This window comes from Homarus americanus, unplaced genomic scaffold, assembly GCF_018991925.1.
Source record: "Homarus americanus isolate GMGI-L3 unplaced genomic scaffold, GMGI_Hamer_2.0 scaffold34921, whole genome shotgun sequence".
NCBI classification, from domain to species: Eukaryota; Metazoa; Arthropoda; class Malacostraca; order Decapoda; family Nephropidae; genus Homarus; species Homarus americanus.
In genome coordinates, this window is record NW_024741901.1 from 22,228,402 (window position 1) to 22,242,277 (window position 13,876).

The 13,876-nt window shown below is 36.9% G+C and overlaps 1 protein-coding gene across 1 annotated transcript; it reads right to left on the minus strand.

The window, feature by feature from the left end:
• Positions 1 to 6,258: 6,258 nt before the first annotated feature.
• Positions 6,259 to 13,347, minus strand: LOC121876149 (perlucin-like). The gene is made up of 5 exons (XM_042381086.1): positions 12,842 to 13,347; positions 10,786 to 10,869; positions 10,296 to 10,464; positions 9,003 to 9,055; positions 6,259 to 8,380 (listed from the first exon to the last, which is right to left on the minus strand). The coding sequence occupies exons 2-5, from the start codon at positions 10,832 to 10,834 to the stop codon at positions 8,157 to 8,159; spliced, it is 495 nt and encodes a 164-aa protein (XP_042237020.1). The 5' UTR covers positions 10,835 to 10,869; positions 12,842 to 13,347; the 3' UTR covers positions 6,259 to 8,156.
• Positions 13,348 to 13,876: the final 529 nt, after the last annotated feature.

The following is a 13,876-nucleotide window of genomic DNA, read 5'->3' on the forward strand; positions in this document are numbered from 1 at the left end:
TATTTCCAAGAATAGAGATTTTCTCTCCTTTTGAGTGAGTGGGAACCAGCTGAAGTCGCTTCAAAGGTATTAATGTTCCATGGGTAATCTGATTTCCTCATGCATGGAAGATCATTCAGATACGTATACTGTCTGTAATATTGTTAACGCCAACTGACTACATTGTGACTGTGCCAGGCTGTGAGGTTGGTTGTGTCTGTCTCGATGCACTTTGCACCTGGCCTTGACACAATATTGTCAAGAGGTTCGAGGTCAGGCGTCGGGCAATTTGCAAATTTCACTAAAGTTGCCCATATATATATATATATATATATATATATATATATATATATATATATATATATATATATATATATATATATATATATATATATATATATATATATATATATATATATATATATATATGCAACTATTCGAACATATATGCATGTCTGTATACGTGATGTACCGAGATAACTTCAGAAGCATAAGGTATGCAGGAGTTTAGTCTCCAATTAAGTCTCTCTGATAGCTAATGAACTCGGCACAGCATCTGAGGTAACTGGGTATTACATGGCCTCACTAAAGCACCTGCGACGGCAGATGTGAGACCTGTGATAGGTCGCCTTAATGCTTATCTTAGTTTTCACCTAAGCAGAACCTAAACAGGTAAAGGTGTTAGGTGAGAATTCTAACTGGTGATTCTATGAGAGAGTGTCAGGTGAGGGTGCTGATGAGGGGAATAGGTGAAGGTACCAGACTAAAGTTTACACCACACAGGCAAAACAGTCAAGTTGGGATTCATAAACCACAACAATGGCGCTCGTCTCTAAAGTCAACGATTCATTGGTCACTGCAAATCGGTCTTCCATTTGGCAATTATTTAATGATAACTATTCACATGTAAATAGACTAAGAATAACGACAGAAATTATTTATTCATTTCATGAGAAAAACCTTCCTACGAGGTCCCATCGTTCCCCGGATGTCACAAAATCATATTTACTCTCATAGTCAAATCGTTCATCTCTCTTGTATTTCCAATGGTACTTATTGATAAAGAAATCATGTATTGGTGCAGTACTGAATGTATTAACTAGTGAGCTCGTCATATATGTATATGGATGTAAATAACAATACAGGTCTAATTAGCGTCGTGCGGAAGCTAATGGGAAAGGTGCATCATTTTCTTTGTCATTATTTAAATTATTCCTTCTAGCTTAGTGTAACATATTTCCGTGCGTGACAGGTGTTACTCTTAATATAGGATACGGTATATGCTAAAGGATGCTGCTCTAAAATGCTCTCCTTTTTAAATAGCAGTGTTCCATCATTCCCACTGAAAACAAAGGTTTAAAATCATTATACAATAACAAAGAAAACTTTGCAGTCTCCCAAATTTAAGATAATTTGTTGTAAGATAATTACCGTAGATCACCTTGGCGTCACTTCTCTCCACAAAGAGCTAAGGCTCCTATAATTTCGGTTAGCTTACATGTAATGACTTGTGATACGGTGCCGTCCAATTAGCTGACGAATATGATCACTGGATATGACGTGGTGCCTTTTTAATTGGCTGGCAGTCTAAACATATCTTGTGGCGTCAAGTACAATGATCGTCTGCCAAAACCTGACTGAACACTGTGATTGGAGGAGATCTGGAAGTTTATACCCAGTCCCTGGCACTTTTGTAGGTAGTACAACTATCCCTGTTGAGCTTATCCATCATCTATTTTATGATTATTATTATGCTCTAGTTTCCACTTCCACACACCAGCTCAACACACAAGTTAAGTACGTCATTATTAAGTCTCTATAAATGAGAATAGATTGGAATTTAGGTGAAGAGAGTTTTAACACATTAATAGGGAATTTATTACAAAGCAAATGTACTTAACTTTTCAGTGTAGCTAGAGAGTGAAGATGTTGAAACTCAGTCTTTTTTCCTGTGTGTATGGTAAAGTTTATTTAAGCAGCATTCAAGGTTAGATTATTGTTTCAATTGTGTCGTTTTAAAGTTCTAATTCATTGCAGCTGTATATTGTTTACCCGAGGGACTGATTACCTGTAGTTTTATAGTGTTTAAGAAACTAAGATTTCTCTAAGTACTGAGAATTACAGTGTTTCATTATTATTTAACTCTAACTCTATGATGTACAAGGTGACGAAATTAAACCTTCATTATATATTAATTTGATTGCATTGAGTACTAACTAACTGCATTTGTACCCCTTCTTTAAAAACGAAAATATCTCCCTTCGTTAATCTAGACTAGACCAAACATGGAAATACTTAAATAGATTATAATGTTGAAACAATAGTCAGGGCCGACGTCTGCTGCCTTACTATTATTCTCTCGTTCTTCTGTAAGTTCTATACTGAAGATAATTCTGTACCTTAGATGTTCTCAACATTTCTGGTTGCTATGCAGTATTTTTGGGACGAAATGCGCAATATCGGCCCTTGGGATGGGTTCAAATAAGGTTCTTGATTATCATTTCAAGATAAAGGGATTTGAGCTTTACGTGGATCCACCCAAAGGGCCACGATCGTTGTTGCCTTAGTTGTAAACAACCTCTGACGCAACGAAATTGTAATATTTTTAAAATAATATCATAATTATGTATTTGTTAGTTGTTATGTGCATTCATCACAAGATTATTCATCTAACCATTATGTAATATTGCTCCATGTCGGAATGTTTGAGAAATTAAATAACTCCGGCATTCCAACTTATTGTGGGGTGAGGGGGACAGTAGGATGTTAGCTCCGGGTCGTGCAAAAGAGAAAGAGTGAAAGAAAATGATTGAAAGGAATTGTATGTAAGGGGCTAAACCCAAAAGGTGTCGCGGCTGGTCCTATCCCAATTCTAAGGCCCGTAAAAACATTGCCAGCACAAGCACTCAACAGCTCCTGGTGTTTCCATGCACTTCGTGATGGAACGTCAAACTGTTGCTTGTAATGGCGCTCTTTTATGGTACGCGGACAAGACTTTACACTAAGTCATCAGTAAACAAAAGCAGCCTGGAAATAATAGCCAGAGGAGCTTTAAACGCCAAATATTGTTTTTATAATTTATCTCGCTGTTACCAAAGTGGGAAAGGCCTGTGTCCCGCCCACCTGCAGGGTTGCCTTAAGACCCGGAAAAAAACCTTTATGAAAGCCGTATATTTTTTATAGTTATGGAAGCCTTATGGTTTTATTTTGTTACCACATGAGCTACAATTTGATGGTCGAGCATTTACACCATTAAAACATTTATGGATATTTTCTTTTGCTAGGTAGATGTTAAGTAGTTCCCAGGAGATTAAGAATATCTCTTCTATAACATGCATAATTAAATGAAATAATACAATATACTGTGTAATAAACAGTACACAATACTTGCTCAAAATTAGTGTTGATCAGAATAAAATATCAATATGAAATTTGACGGAAATATACAAAAGCATAATTTATATATAATTATTAACTGCAGAGAAAATAATAATAATTAATCTGTATTAATAAAGTGTATTTTGATATAAATCTGTTTTATTTTTCATATTATATTCTGACGCCTCCTGTGGGCACTTGTGACTTATATCTGGCATAGAAAATAAAAAAGGTCTTCTCACTATTGTTTTTTCCCTCTACTGTGATAATAAAAGTCAGCGTGTTAGTTAATTTGTTATACTTTTCCTGAGTGTGTCTCATCGCTTCTCCTTTATTTTTGTTTCTGTTATCCGTTACTTGTTTGTTACAAATTAGCCTCCTCACCGAGATGTCACAGAGTAATATATGTTATACCATTATATATTATCCGTTACCTCATTCTCTTTCAAGCTTTTGTTGCCTCCTCGAAGCTCAAGGCTTACGTCAAGCCCTCACTCTCAACTGTGATTGGTCAGAGAGGGTGCCTAAGTCATAGGGTCATTCCGAGAGCAGATGGGCCACTTTATAAGTAGGCTGGCCGGAGTATGAACTTATATAGCTGTATTATTTGTCTATACACAATGATATAAAACATTATGTAGTAACTTTGAAGAATCATTAATCTTGTTAGAAATTAATGAGTAAAGCTTAATGACTGTAAGATGATACTATGTATAATATTAGATGAGTTATGATTGGTTGATATACAAATAAATTTTACAAGTTCAACTTTGACATTGCTTAAAGAATGACTTACGGACTAAAGGCTAACCAAAGTTCTCATTGGCTACGGAACAATCTGACGTCATATGCGAGTTTCAGTGGTGATTGGATAAAGTTGGAAGTCAAAACTGAATGAAAGCTGATCATAATAAAAAAAAAACAATAATTAAGCTTTAATAGCTATTTTTAACTTAATACAAAAGGATCGGTTGCCATCCCCTGAAGATACAGAATTTGTGCTTTAAGAATTTGCTCAACCAAAAGTAAAGCCTTGGGTTTCGAGATCTATTTCTCTTGCTACGTGTAACTTAACATCCTTTGTTAAGCTTAAGTTTTCTGAAGACTACAACGTATCCAAATTTGGAAAGAAAATCTGTGATCACAAAAAGACAATGAAATAAAAATCTTATCATGACAAACTCTCCAAACTTTCTGATTTATATTAGTTATGTGCAATAAGGAAGACAATTTACAAGATATACCTAGAATCCCAAACTAAATCATTAGATGAAAATACTCAGCAAAAATAATAATAATAATAATATCAATAATAATAATAATAATAATAATAATAATAATAATAATAATAATAATAATAATAATAAACAATCCAGATAAATTATACCAGTCTCAGGAAGCTTGTGCGAGGCAAGAGATGAAATGTTCACCTAAAAACCCTTAAAATGCATCCCAGCATCATTCTTGTGTGAGATGATTGGAAAAAAAAGTTATTCTCGGATATAAATATTTAGGTAGCAATTGACAAAGTACGAAGCCAATGGCCAAGCTTCGTTTGATATTCGGCTTTCATATTTATCTTATATATATTTTTGTAATCTTTGTTACATTTTGAATGCTGATTATCATGTATTTACGAAGAAAATTGTACATAAGAGTTCAATAAAACCGCGCCACATCTTACCACCATTGTTTGTTTATTCAGCCTCAAAACCTTTACTCAATCTGCAGGTCTTTGGTCCAGTAATGCACAAATATATACACCCTAAAATGTATTAATAAGTGGTCTATTCACACTGGGTCATACACGCACGGCCTCACATATGCAACATCAACTAGTGGTTCACACACACACACACACACATACACACACACACACACACATACACACACACACACACACCATATACCACATTGCAAACACAACGTCACTCAGGTGTCCATACACACATTTGTGATGTTTAATCTCATTTCTTTCTTTTACTTTGTAGTTGATAACCCTATTATCATAAATCTCTCTCTCTCTCTCTCTCATTCATTCACAAAATGGAACAAGGTAAAAATGACGAACCTTTGATCCAAAACACAAGAGCCACAAAAGGTTGACAAGAACGGGCAGAAAACTGTACACCGTAGACACTAAAATGGATAATTGAATCCTCTAGATCATCAGGTGTTACTTGACACTGATTCTAAACTGCTGTGAATCATAACAGTAAAGGAAAAGTAAAGGAGAAAAGAAAACAAAATGTATGAGAAAAAAGAAAGAGAAGTGGAGGCGAGACGTTCAACCACGGGCTGATGAAATGTAAGGAGACTACAGGCAGGTGAGAAGGAGTTGGGTGCAGGTAGGTAGCAGGTGAAGATGAGAGAGAGAGAGAGAGAGAGAGAGAGAGAGAGAGAAAGAGAGAGAGAGAGAGAGAGAGAGAGAGATTACCACAAAACTTAATACACTATACAGTACAATTAAGGATCCGGTGAAGAAAATATTGATATAGAATAAACTGTTTATATATGTCATGGATTTAAGGAATCTACTGCAATATATAGATGGTACTTATATCATGCAACATTTCCTTTACGTGATATTTTCAATGACAATATTATCATAATAGATGTGAAAGTACAGCTAGGGCCATAGGGGCAGTACGGATACGATGCACTAAACCTTGGGTAGAAAAGGAGGCAGTGTGGGCGGCACTGCATTTGACTATCTTCAATTCCCCAACTGCGAAGTTAGGCACCACCTCACAAATAAGTAGAACGGTGGTGGTGACTTTAGCACGAACCAGTGACTATTGAATTGAAACAGTTTATTTAGCCAGAAAAACACAGATACAGAGTGGATAATAATAACAATATTAACATGGCTGAGCCAGTTGAGAACCTGAGCTCTCTTTGAGGCACCTGATATATACTATACATTTATCTCAAGGAAGTATTATGTAACATTTAGTATCATTTAGTATTAGGACAAGAAACAACTCCTGATTCCACTAAGTAATTCAAATTTGACACATAATTAAAACTTGATCAGAACGGGATGAACTGAATTCCTATTTTCCTCCTGTTGGAAAAAGTTAGGTAGAACATGTCACCCAGCCAATCCTTAAAATGTAATTATCCTATAATAGACTTATCCCCTCCTTCACCAGAAACAAGAACAAACATAATTAAAAGCCTTATAAACTGGATACAAAATTAAAACAAAACAACTCTACGGGGCGGAAGCCAAAAATATCAGGTTCAGTTAGTGTAACAGAAAACGGCGAGGTAAATTGTTTGCGGTAACTCTGGTAAAACTTGAGATGCATTTATATGTAAGTTATATTTCTGAGAAAGAGAAGAAAAGGCGACATTAAGAAATACACAGAAGCAGATGGAATAATAAACGATGAGAAAATGAGAGCAAGAGAAGCCACATGAAAAGACGGAACATGAGAACAAACAGGTGAGAGAGAGAGAGAGAGAAGAAAAGAGCATTATATCAACTTTTGACATTTTCTCACCTTAAGTCCCACTAGAAGCAGCAGCAGCTACAGCGTCAGACAATAAAAAAAAAAGATCAATAAATACTAATAAAGAAGCCAAGGAGAATTTATCTTCCTGGTCAAGGTTAGAGGCACAAAAGCCAAGGTCAGGCCGGCGGCAGGACAGAGCAACGTCGCCGGGTGAGGAAATTCAACTTTTACGAAATCTCTCGTTTACAAAGATTCTTTTACAGGTTGTGGAAGCGGCTTATGTCGGAATACTGCCTTCGATATGTAAACAGGAACTCAGAGAAAAGCCTATTATATTTTTTTTATTTTAGACTTTTGCTAAATAATTTTGTTAGTCGGTGATAAATTTCCTGGAGTGTATGAAAGACTCCAGCCAGAGAATGAAGGAATTACATAGGTCGTTGGGTAGTTTACCTGTCCTTGATAACGTTTGAGGATTCAATAATGCCATAAAAACGTTAAGAATGATCATTATTGTCCTTGAAAACGTTGAACAGATGAGTAAAGTGGTGAGTTAATTATACCGGAAGTAAAATATTAATGGGATCAATTTTTTTAGGAAATATTTTTATTCCGAGTTTCTATTTAACATTTTAAGAGGGAATTTTTACACCTTAGCTTTAATGTTACCGATACAATATATTTTACCTAAACATTTTGGATATCTCCCTAGACAAATCAACCAATCATAGGACTCAGCATAAGGAAGTTTTTAGATAGTCTTTATATTTCACACTGATCAATGTATTTATACCTTTAAACAATAGATGAGAAAAGACTAAATACATTATATAAATAGCCAACAAATATACCTGTGTACATTAATGAGTCCATATATATGTAAACAGTAAACAGACAAATACAAACTTTTATATGATAATAGTCTACATATTTTATATACTTGTTTGTACTTATAAACAATAGATAAGGAAATGTGAGGCTCTATTTAATTGTCTATTATTTTACACATGTATTAATTTGTTTTTAGTGTAATTACCAGACAAGAAAAATACCCTTACTGGTTGAATAAGCATACGTGGATACACTTGTAGTTGTAAAAAAATAAATATGAAAATACAACACAGATTTTATAGATTGTCGACTCTTGGCTCTTACGTTAAAGTGAATGTATCAACAATAGCCAGAAATATACAAGACCAAATCATCTACCATTTTACCTTTAATATACATCTATATTTTACTAAAATGTTCATGTTTTCTCATATTCTTCATAAATCTTATATGCGTTTCAATAAATTTCTTAACTTTTATTGTACATCCACATATTTTTCGTATCTCTTAATGCCTATACTGACAAATGAACCTTTGAGCTATGGAGCAGGTTTCGTCATTGTAGAGTCCAGGGTAGTCTGACATAACGATCTCTAGGCAGTGTTCGTCGCCGGCTCTGTTGTCCGGGCGAGAAAAGAGCCACTCTTCAGGGTCCACGGGGCGATCAGACACCCACTGCCATGTCCCTTCAGCACCTACGTCTGTGCCTCCTACCCAGAAGTACCCGGGTCCTGAGGGAAGGAGAAAAGACGAACGGGGGTTAAGTAGTGATGCGTTTGAAAGAGAGAGAGAGAGAGAGAGTGTGTGTGTGTGTTGTGTGTGTGTGTGTGTGTGTGTGTGTGTGTGCGTAGTACATTTTGGTCAAGAGCGGGCAAAAGAATTATTTTACATGCAAAATTGAAACGAGTTTGAATAAGACCAGAAAGCAGGTGTGAAATGGTTATACAAGCAGAGAGAGAGAGCGTGTGTGGGGAATGAAACAGAGAGAGAGAGAGTAGCCTTCTGGGAGACACTTCAAAATCCATACAGAGAGAGCTAGAGTCTGGCTTGATATTTCCCTCTATATGTTTCAGTCTGTCTTCCCTTGTTCATTCTCTCTGTCTTTATCTCTACTTATCTCTCCTCTATCTGTTTCTCTTTCTACCTCCCTTCCTGTCAGTCTGTTTCACGTTCATTGTACGTTTGTCAATCGTTCTATTAGTATATTTGTCTCTATCTCTATATCGTTCATTTTCCATTTCTCACAGCCTCTTCCTTCTCATCCATCCTATTCTGTCTCTCTGTATCTCTCTCCATCTCTCACTACCTTTTACTTCCCATTCTCCTTAATCCATTTTCTCTTCTATGCTTCACCAATCCATCTTTCTGTCCCATAAATTTTAACAGATCCAGGAGCCTTTTTCCACCTTGACTCAATTATGTAAAATTATGCACACAGAATACAATTATGAGACAGACGCAAGTTATATTTTTTCCAAAGATTAAATCACCTGAATATTCCTCCCTCAGCTAACCTAACAACCCAACCTAACCTAACCTAACCCAACCTAACCTAACCTAATCTAGCCCCTCAGGTAGAGTATGGTTAGGTGAAATAGTTCAAGAAAAAGATAAATAATATTTATTTTAATATAAGATAGAATTAGCTCATTTAATACGTACTAATGAGAGACAGAGGGAAATAATGTTCACTGGCGAATATCTACATAAACTAGGCAAGGACGTCAACACATTGGCTTTAAGTGTGTGAAAGCCGCTAACCTTTCTCCTGACGGTGTAGAGAGAGAGATTGCTGGTTAATTCTGAAAACATCTTTGACGATGAGGAGAGAGATTGGTTCCTTTGAGTTTGGATATCGTCTCCAATATGAGTTGTGTTGGCACGAGATGAATCCTCCAGTGCGCAGGTCACGCTCGGCGGCACTCTATATGAATGATTCTTCGCTTTTGTTTGAAAATATTTTGCGTTTAAATAGTAGGAAAACAATATTCATAAACTTGGTAATGAAATCTGATAGCAACTAGAGTGAAGAATATTAACAGAATAGTGTATGAAACTGTGGCTATTGTTTGTGGTGTTCATCTGTGTTAACGTGTACGGTCTGTGATGACTATCCTCCCTGTTAGTGTACCAATAATTGCTAATCTTTTCATGCATTAAGTCAATGGAGGAGCTACAGTAATTGGTAAACATGGATTTGGATATATTCAGTCATTATTTAGTTCCCTCGCTGTCAGTACACAGTATAAGAATAAAAATGGTGGAACAAGATTAACAAATGTTGTAAGAAGAAAACAGACGACAACAATGATGACTGAGGTACACCACGTACTACATTACTCCGTCCAATTAAAACAACTTCTCATTAAATCATATAAATCGTCTACAAGCAAGAAATAGGAGCTAAGGATATCAATGATTAAATGAATAAATAACTTAGGAAAGCGGGAAGACAGTTTACAGCCACTATGCTACCAGCCTGTAGTGACAATCTATATATATATATATATATATATATATATATATATATATATATATATATATATATATATATATATATATATATATATATATATATATATATATATATATATATATATATATATATATATATAATAAAGCTGTAGTGAGTGCTGGTGAGGTTACCATAAGTGTCTGCCAGGTAGGTCTGAAGGGGCAAACGGGTGCTCGGGATTTGCCAAGTCGCCACCCATGCCTTGACACACTCGTCTCGCCTGCGGCCATGTCAGCTTCTTCTGGTGGGCGTAGAAGCATTCGTAGATCACCTGGGTGAAGGGGTAGGGACACGGAGCTACTGCAGGGAGAAGATAGGAAGTCAAGTTATGAGAGGTACCCTTGGCTAATACCAGTGACCACAGTGGTAAGACCGTTGTTTTGTCACAGTATTTCACCATAAAAATTAAAGTATACAAGACTTTAATATTAAAAAAAAGTAGACGATAACAATAATGTAACTGAATGATGACATGATATTTTGACTCTAGTATAATGTTATTGTTTCGGCATTAAAGAAAGGATACTAACCTCACAAGAACACTGGGGAGTCATACAAACTGTTCAAATTTCCATTAAGTGAATTATGGCAGGTGTGAAGATATCTGAGTCAATCACGTACCTGTGTTAGTTGTGGCGTTCTTATTGAGTAATGACGTCAAGGTATTCATGAATCCATCGAGGACTTCCACTGCTCGATCTATAGCTGGGGAGAAGGAGCACCTCAGGGTAATAACACGAATTTATTATTACCATGTAGTGTTAATTATACCTGTCTATTGCTGTTTGTACTTTGTTGACAAATAATAATCATTTAAGAAAACACCTATATATGAGGTAATACTTTACTTGTACTACCAAACTAGACTTTCTACAACGAAATATATACAGAGCATCTTGTTACTTTACGAATTAATCTTCTATGACGAGTTGAAAGTTCAGAATTGGAATTTTGTACTTCTGGGTAATACAAAGCGAAATAACAAACAAGAGCTGTAACGGGTGCAGTGTTCTCGAGGGGAGTTGTCCTGAGTACAGTACCTATAGTCTTAACAAATTTTCATTTTTTTTCGTATTTCATCAAGAACTTTGTATCGATAAATTATCAATTAACATTACTTTCTTACGGTATTTGAATTATATTTCTGAAATGCATGCACGCAGTATTGTAACTGCATGACGTAATTTTCACCAGCCTGTAAAGTATGACTTCGAGTTCTCAAGCACAGTTTCCGTGAGTGACGGATGAAACTTACTGGAATGTAGTTATTCAACATTTAATGAATTCACGTGAAAAGTGTCTTACCTACAGTATAATGTACTATATCCGTTAGTAAGTCAGTCAGACTTAGGTATGACCAAAGAATATGGAGGCAATCAATAATGTCTCATTTAGTTCATGTACACGAGCAATACTTCACTCGTCATGGATCTTGCTGGATCCTGTATTTTTTTTCTCGACAGAACTACATAAGTGTCTCTGACTAACCCCAAGTGAGGTTATCGATGCTGTAAAGACGAAAGAGCAGGCTACGTGTGTAACAAAATTTTACTTAATATTTAGAGTCATTGTGGTGCACTGGTTAACACTTCTAGTTTCCACTCGGAGGTCTTGGGTTCGAATCCTTGGCTAGTGAGGTATTGTTAGCAATTTGCATTAGTTAATTAATATGCCATTGAGGAAAAGAGATAAAAGAAGAAATAGAGGCAAATCTCAACGCCTGGAGCTACCGACCACCACACCAACTTTAAGTACACCTCTACACCAGTACCTCACCTCCACTAAGCTACCTACGAAGTTACTCCTCTTGTCAGCCGTCATCAGAGATATGGTGAAGGTTGACACTTGCCTTTAACTTCTACATTAATCTGACAGGCCTCTAAAGGAGTCAGAGTCAGAACAGGGACCAAACTAAGCCAATCCACACAACATCTGCCATTTGTTTATGACAGGGAGTGTGAGGAGGTGATAATGATTTTGAGTACTTGGGACTTGGATTCCGTCCATGTTGAGGAAACAAGATGGTAATTAAAGTGTCGAGAGATTTCCTGTCTGTTTGTCTTTCTGTCAGTCTATTACTCTGTCTGTTTGTCTGTTTGTCTGTCTGACTGGGGCATCTTTCCCATTTCCACTAAGTTAGGAATGGAGCAAAATATGGGAGGTATGGGTAGTGATGGGTAGTGATGGAAGGAGGAGGTTCTCTCATGGTCATATTGAAGATTACGTGAGAGGTACTGTTATGGCAGAGGCAGTATTATGGTAGTACGGCAGGAGATGGGAAAGACTATGACACGTTAGGATGGAAGATATGGGAGGCATAATAGTATGGTGGTATGTGAGGTGATGGCATGGGAGTTTTATCATGGTTGTATGGAGGAACAGTGATACAGTAGAAGGCAGGCTATACTGTTTGCACGGGGGAGTGATGGGAGGGACTGTGGAGACTGGGTGGGGCTTAAGACACTTCATTAACTTTATAAATTAATTCTACGATCAAATAAATTTATCTTTGATATTGTTTAGACTTATTGAAGTATCTATTTGAAGTATTTTATTGCCTTTTTTTATGTAGTTTATATAAGAATTTTCATTTATTCATGTTTTTTTATCAAAGTATTTACCTCAATGTAGAATTATATATTTCACTTGTGATAGATAATTATGGACAGTTCCTTACCTTTAGCGCAACAGCAGGTATCACGCTCTGCGAGAGGTGTTGAGCAAGTTCTCCGAGTCTTGCCTTTGCCTTAAGGGGTTCAAGTTATCCCCCTCTGTGTTTTGCAGGGGTTGTGGCCTCCTGACCCAAGCAGTGATGGGGAGCCACCACCACCAGCGACAGCACCAGCGTTTGGAGCATGGGTGACGTCACCAGCGTAGATTGAAGCATACAAACACGATATCCTCCTAGTGTTCTTAGATTGGGTGGATGGAACACAGTACCACTAATATCTGTATGTTCGAGGACAAACAAATCCCAAACGCCACTTCAGAGTACTAAGTGCTTGTTCTGCCAACTTCCTTGCAAAACCGTACACGAATATCACTTTATAATCCACTTCAACTTTACTCAACACTATAGTATTCTTTATAGCGTATATTAAGGCAGAAGTGATCACCCACACCACATTCTAAATACCCGGTGACCTTCTACTGCCTCAACCGCTGCTGTACTGGTGCTATGGTTGACTGGGTACAGCTGATCAAGGCGGGTCAGCTGGGTCGACGGAGGAGTTCTGATGAGGAAGCCAGATGGAAGGGATCATGTGTCTCTCATAGCTAGGAGGCTCAGTGGGAGGTCTTGGGGAGGCACGAGGAGGTGCAGGGGGGGGCATGGGGAGGTCTGGGGGAGGCACAGGGGAGGCACAGGGGGGAGGCACAGGGGGAAGCATAGGGGGGAGGTCTAGGGGAGGCACAGGGGGGGAGGGTCTGGGGAGGCACAGGGAGAGGTACGGAAGGAATGGGTTGATACTCACACTTCTACATCTTGATAAATATTTGCCTTAAACTTACTTACATAAACACTACAAGCCTACATACAACCTACCCAACTACAACTACAATAATAATAATAATAATAATAATAATAATAATAATAATAATAATAATAAATTACTCCCGTATTCTTATTGATATAATTTTCGTTATCCATACATACTTACTCACACGCGAAATCGCTCAAAACTCAATTTACTGTTCACAAAATATAACCTGT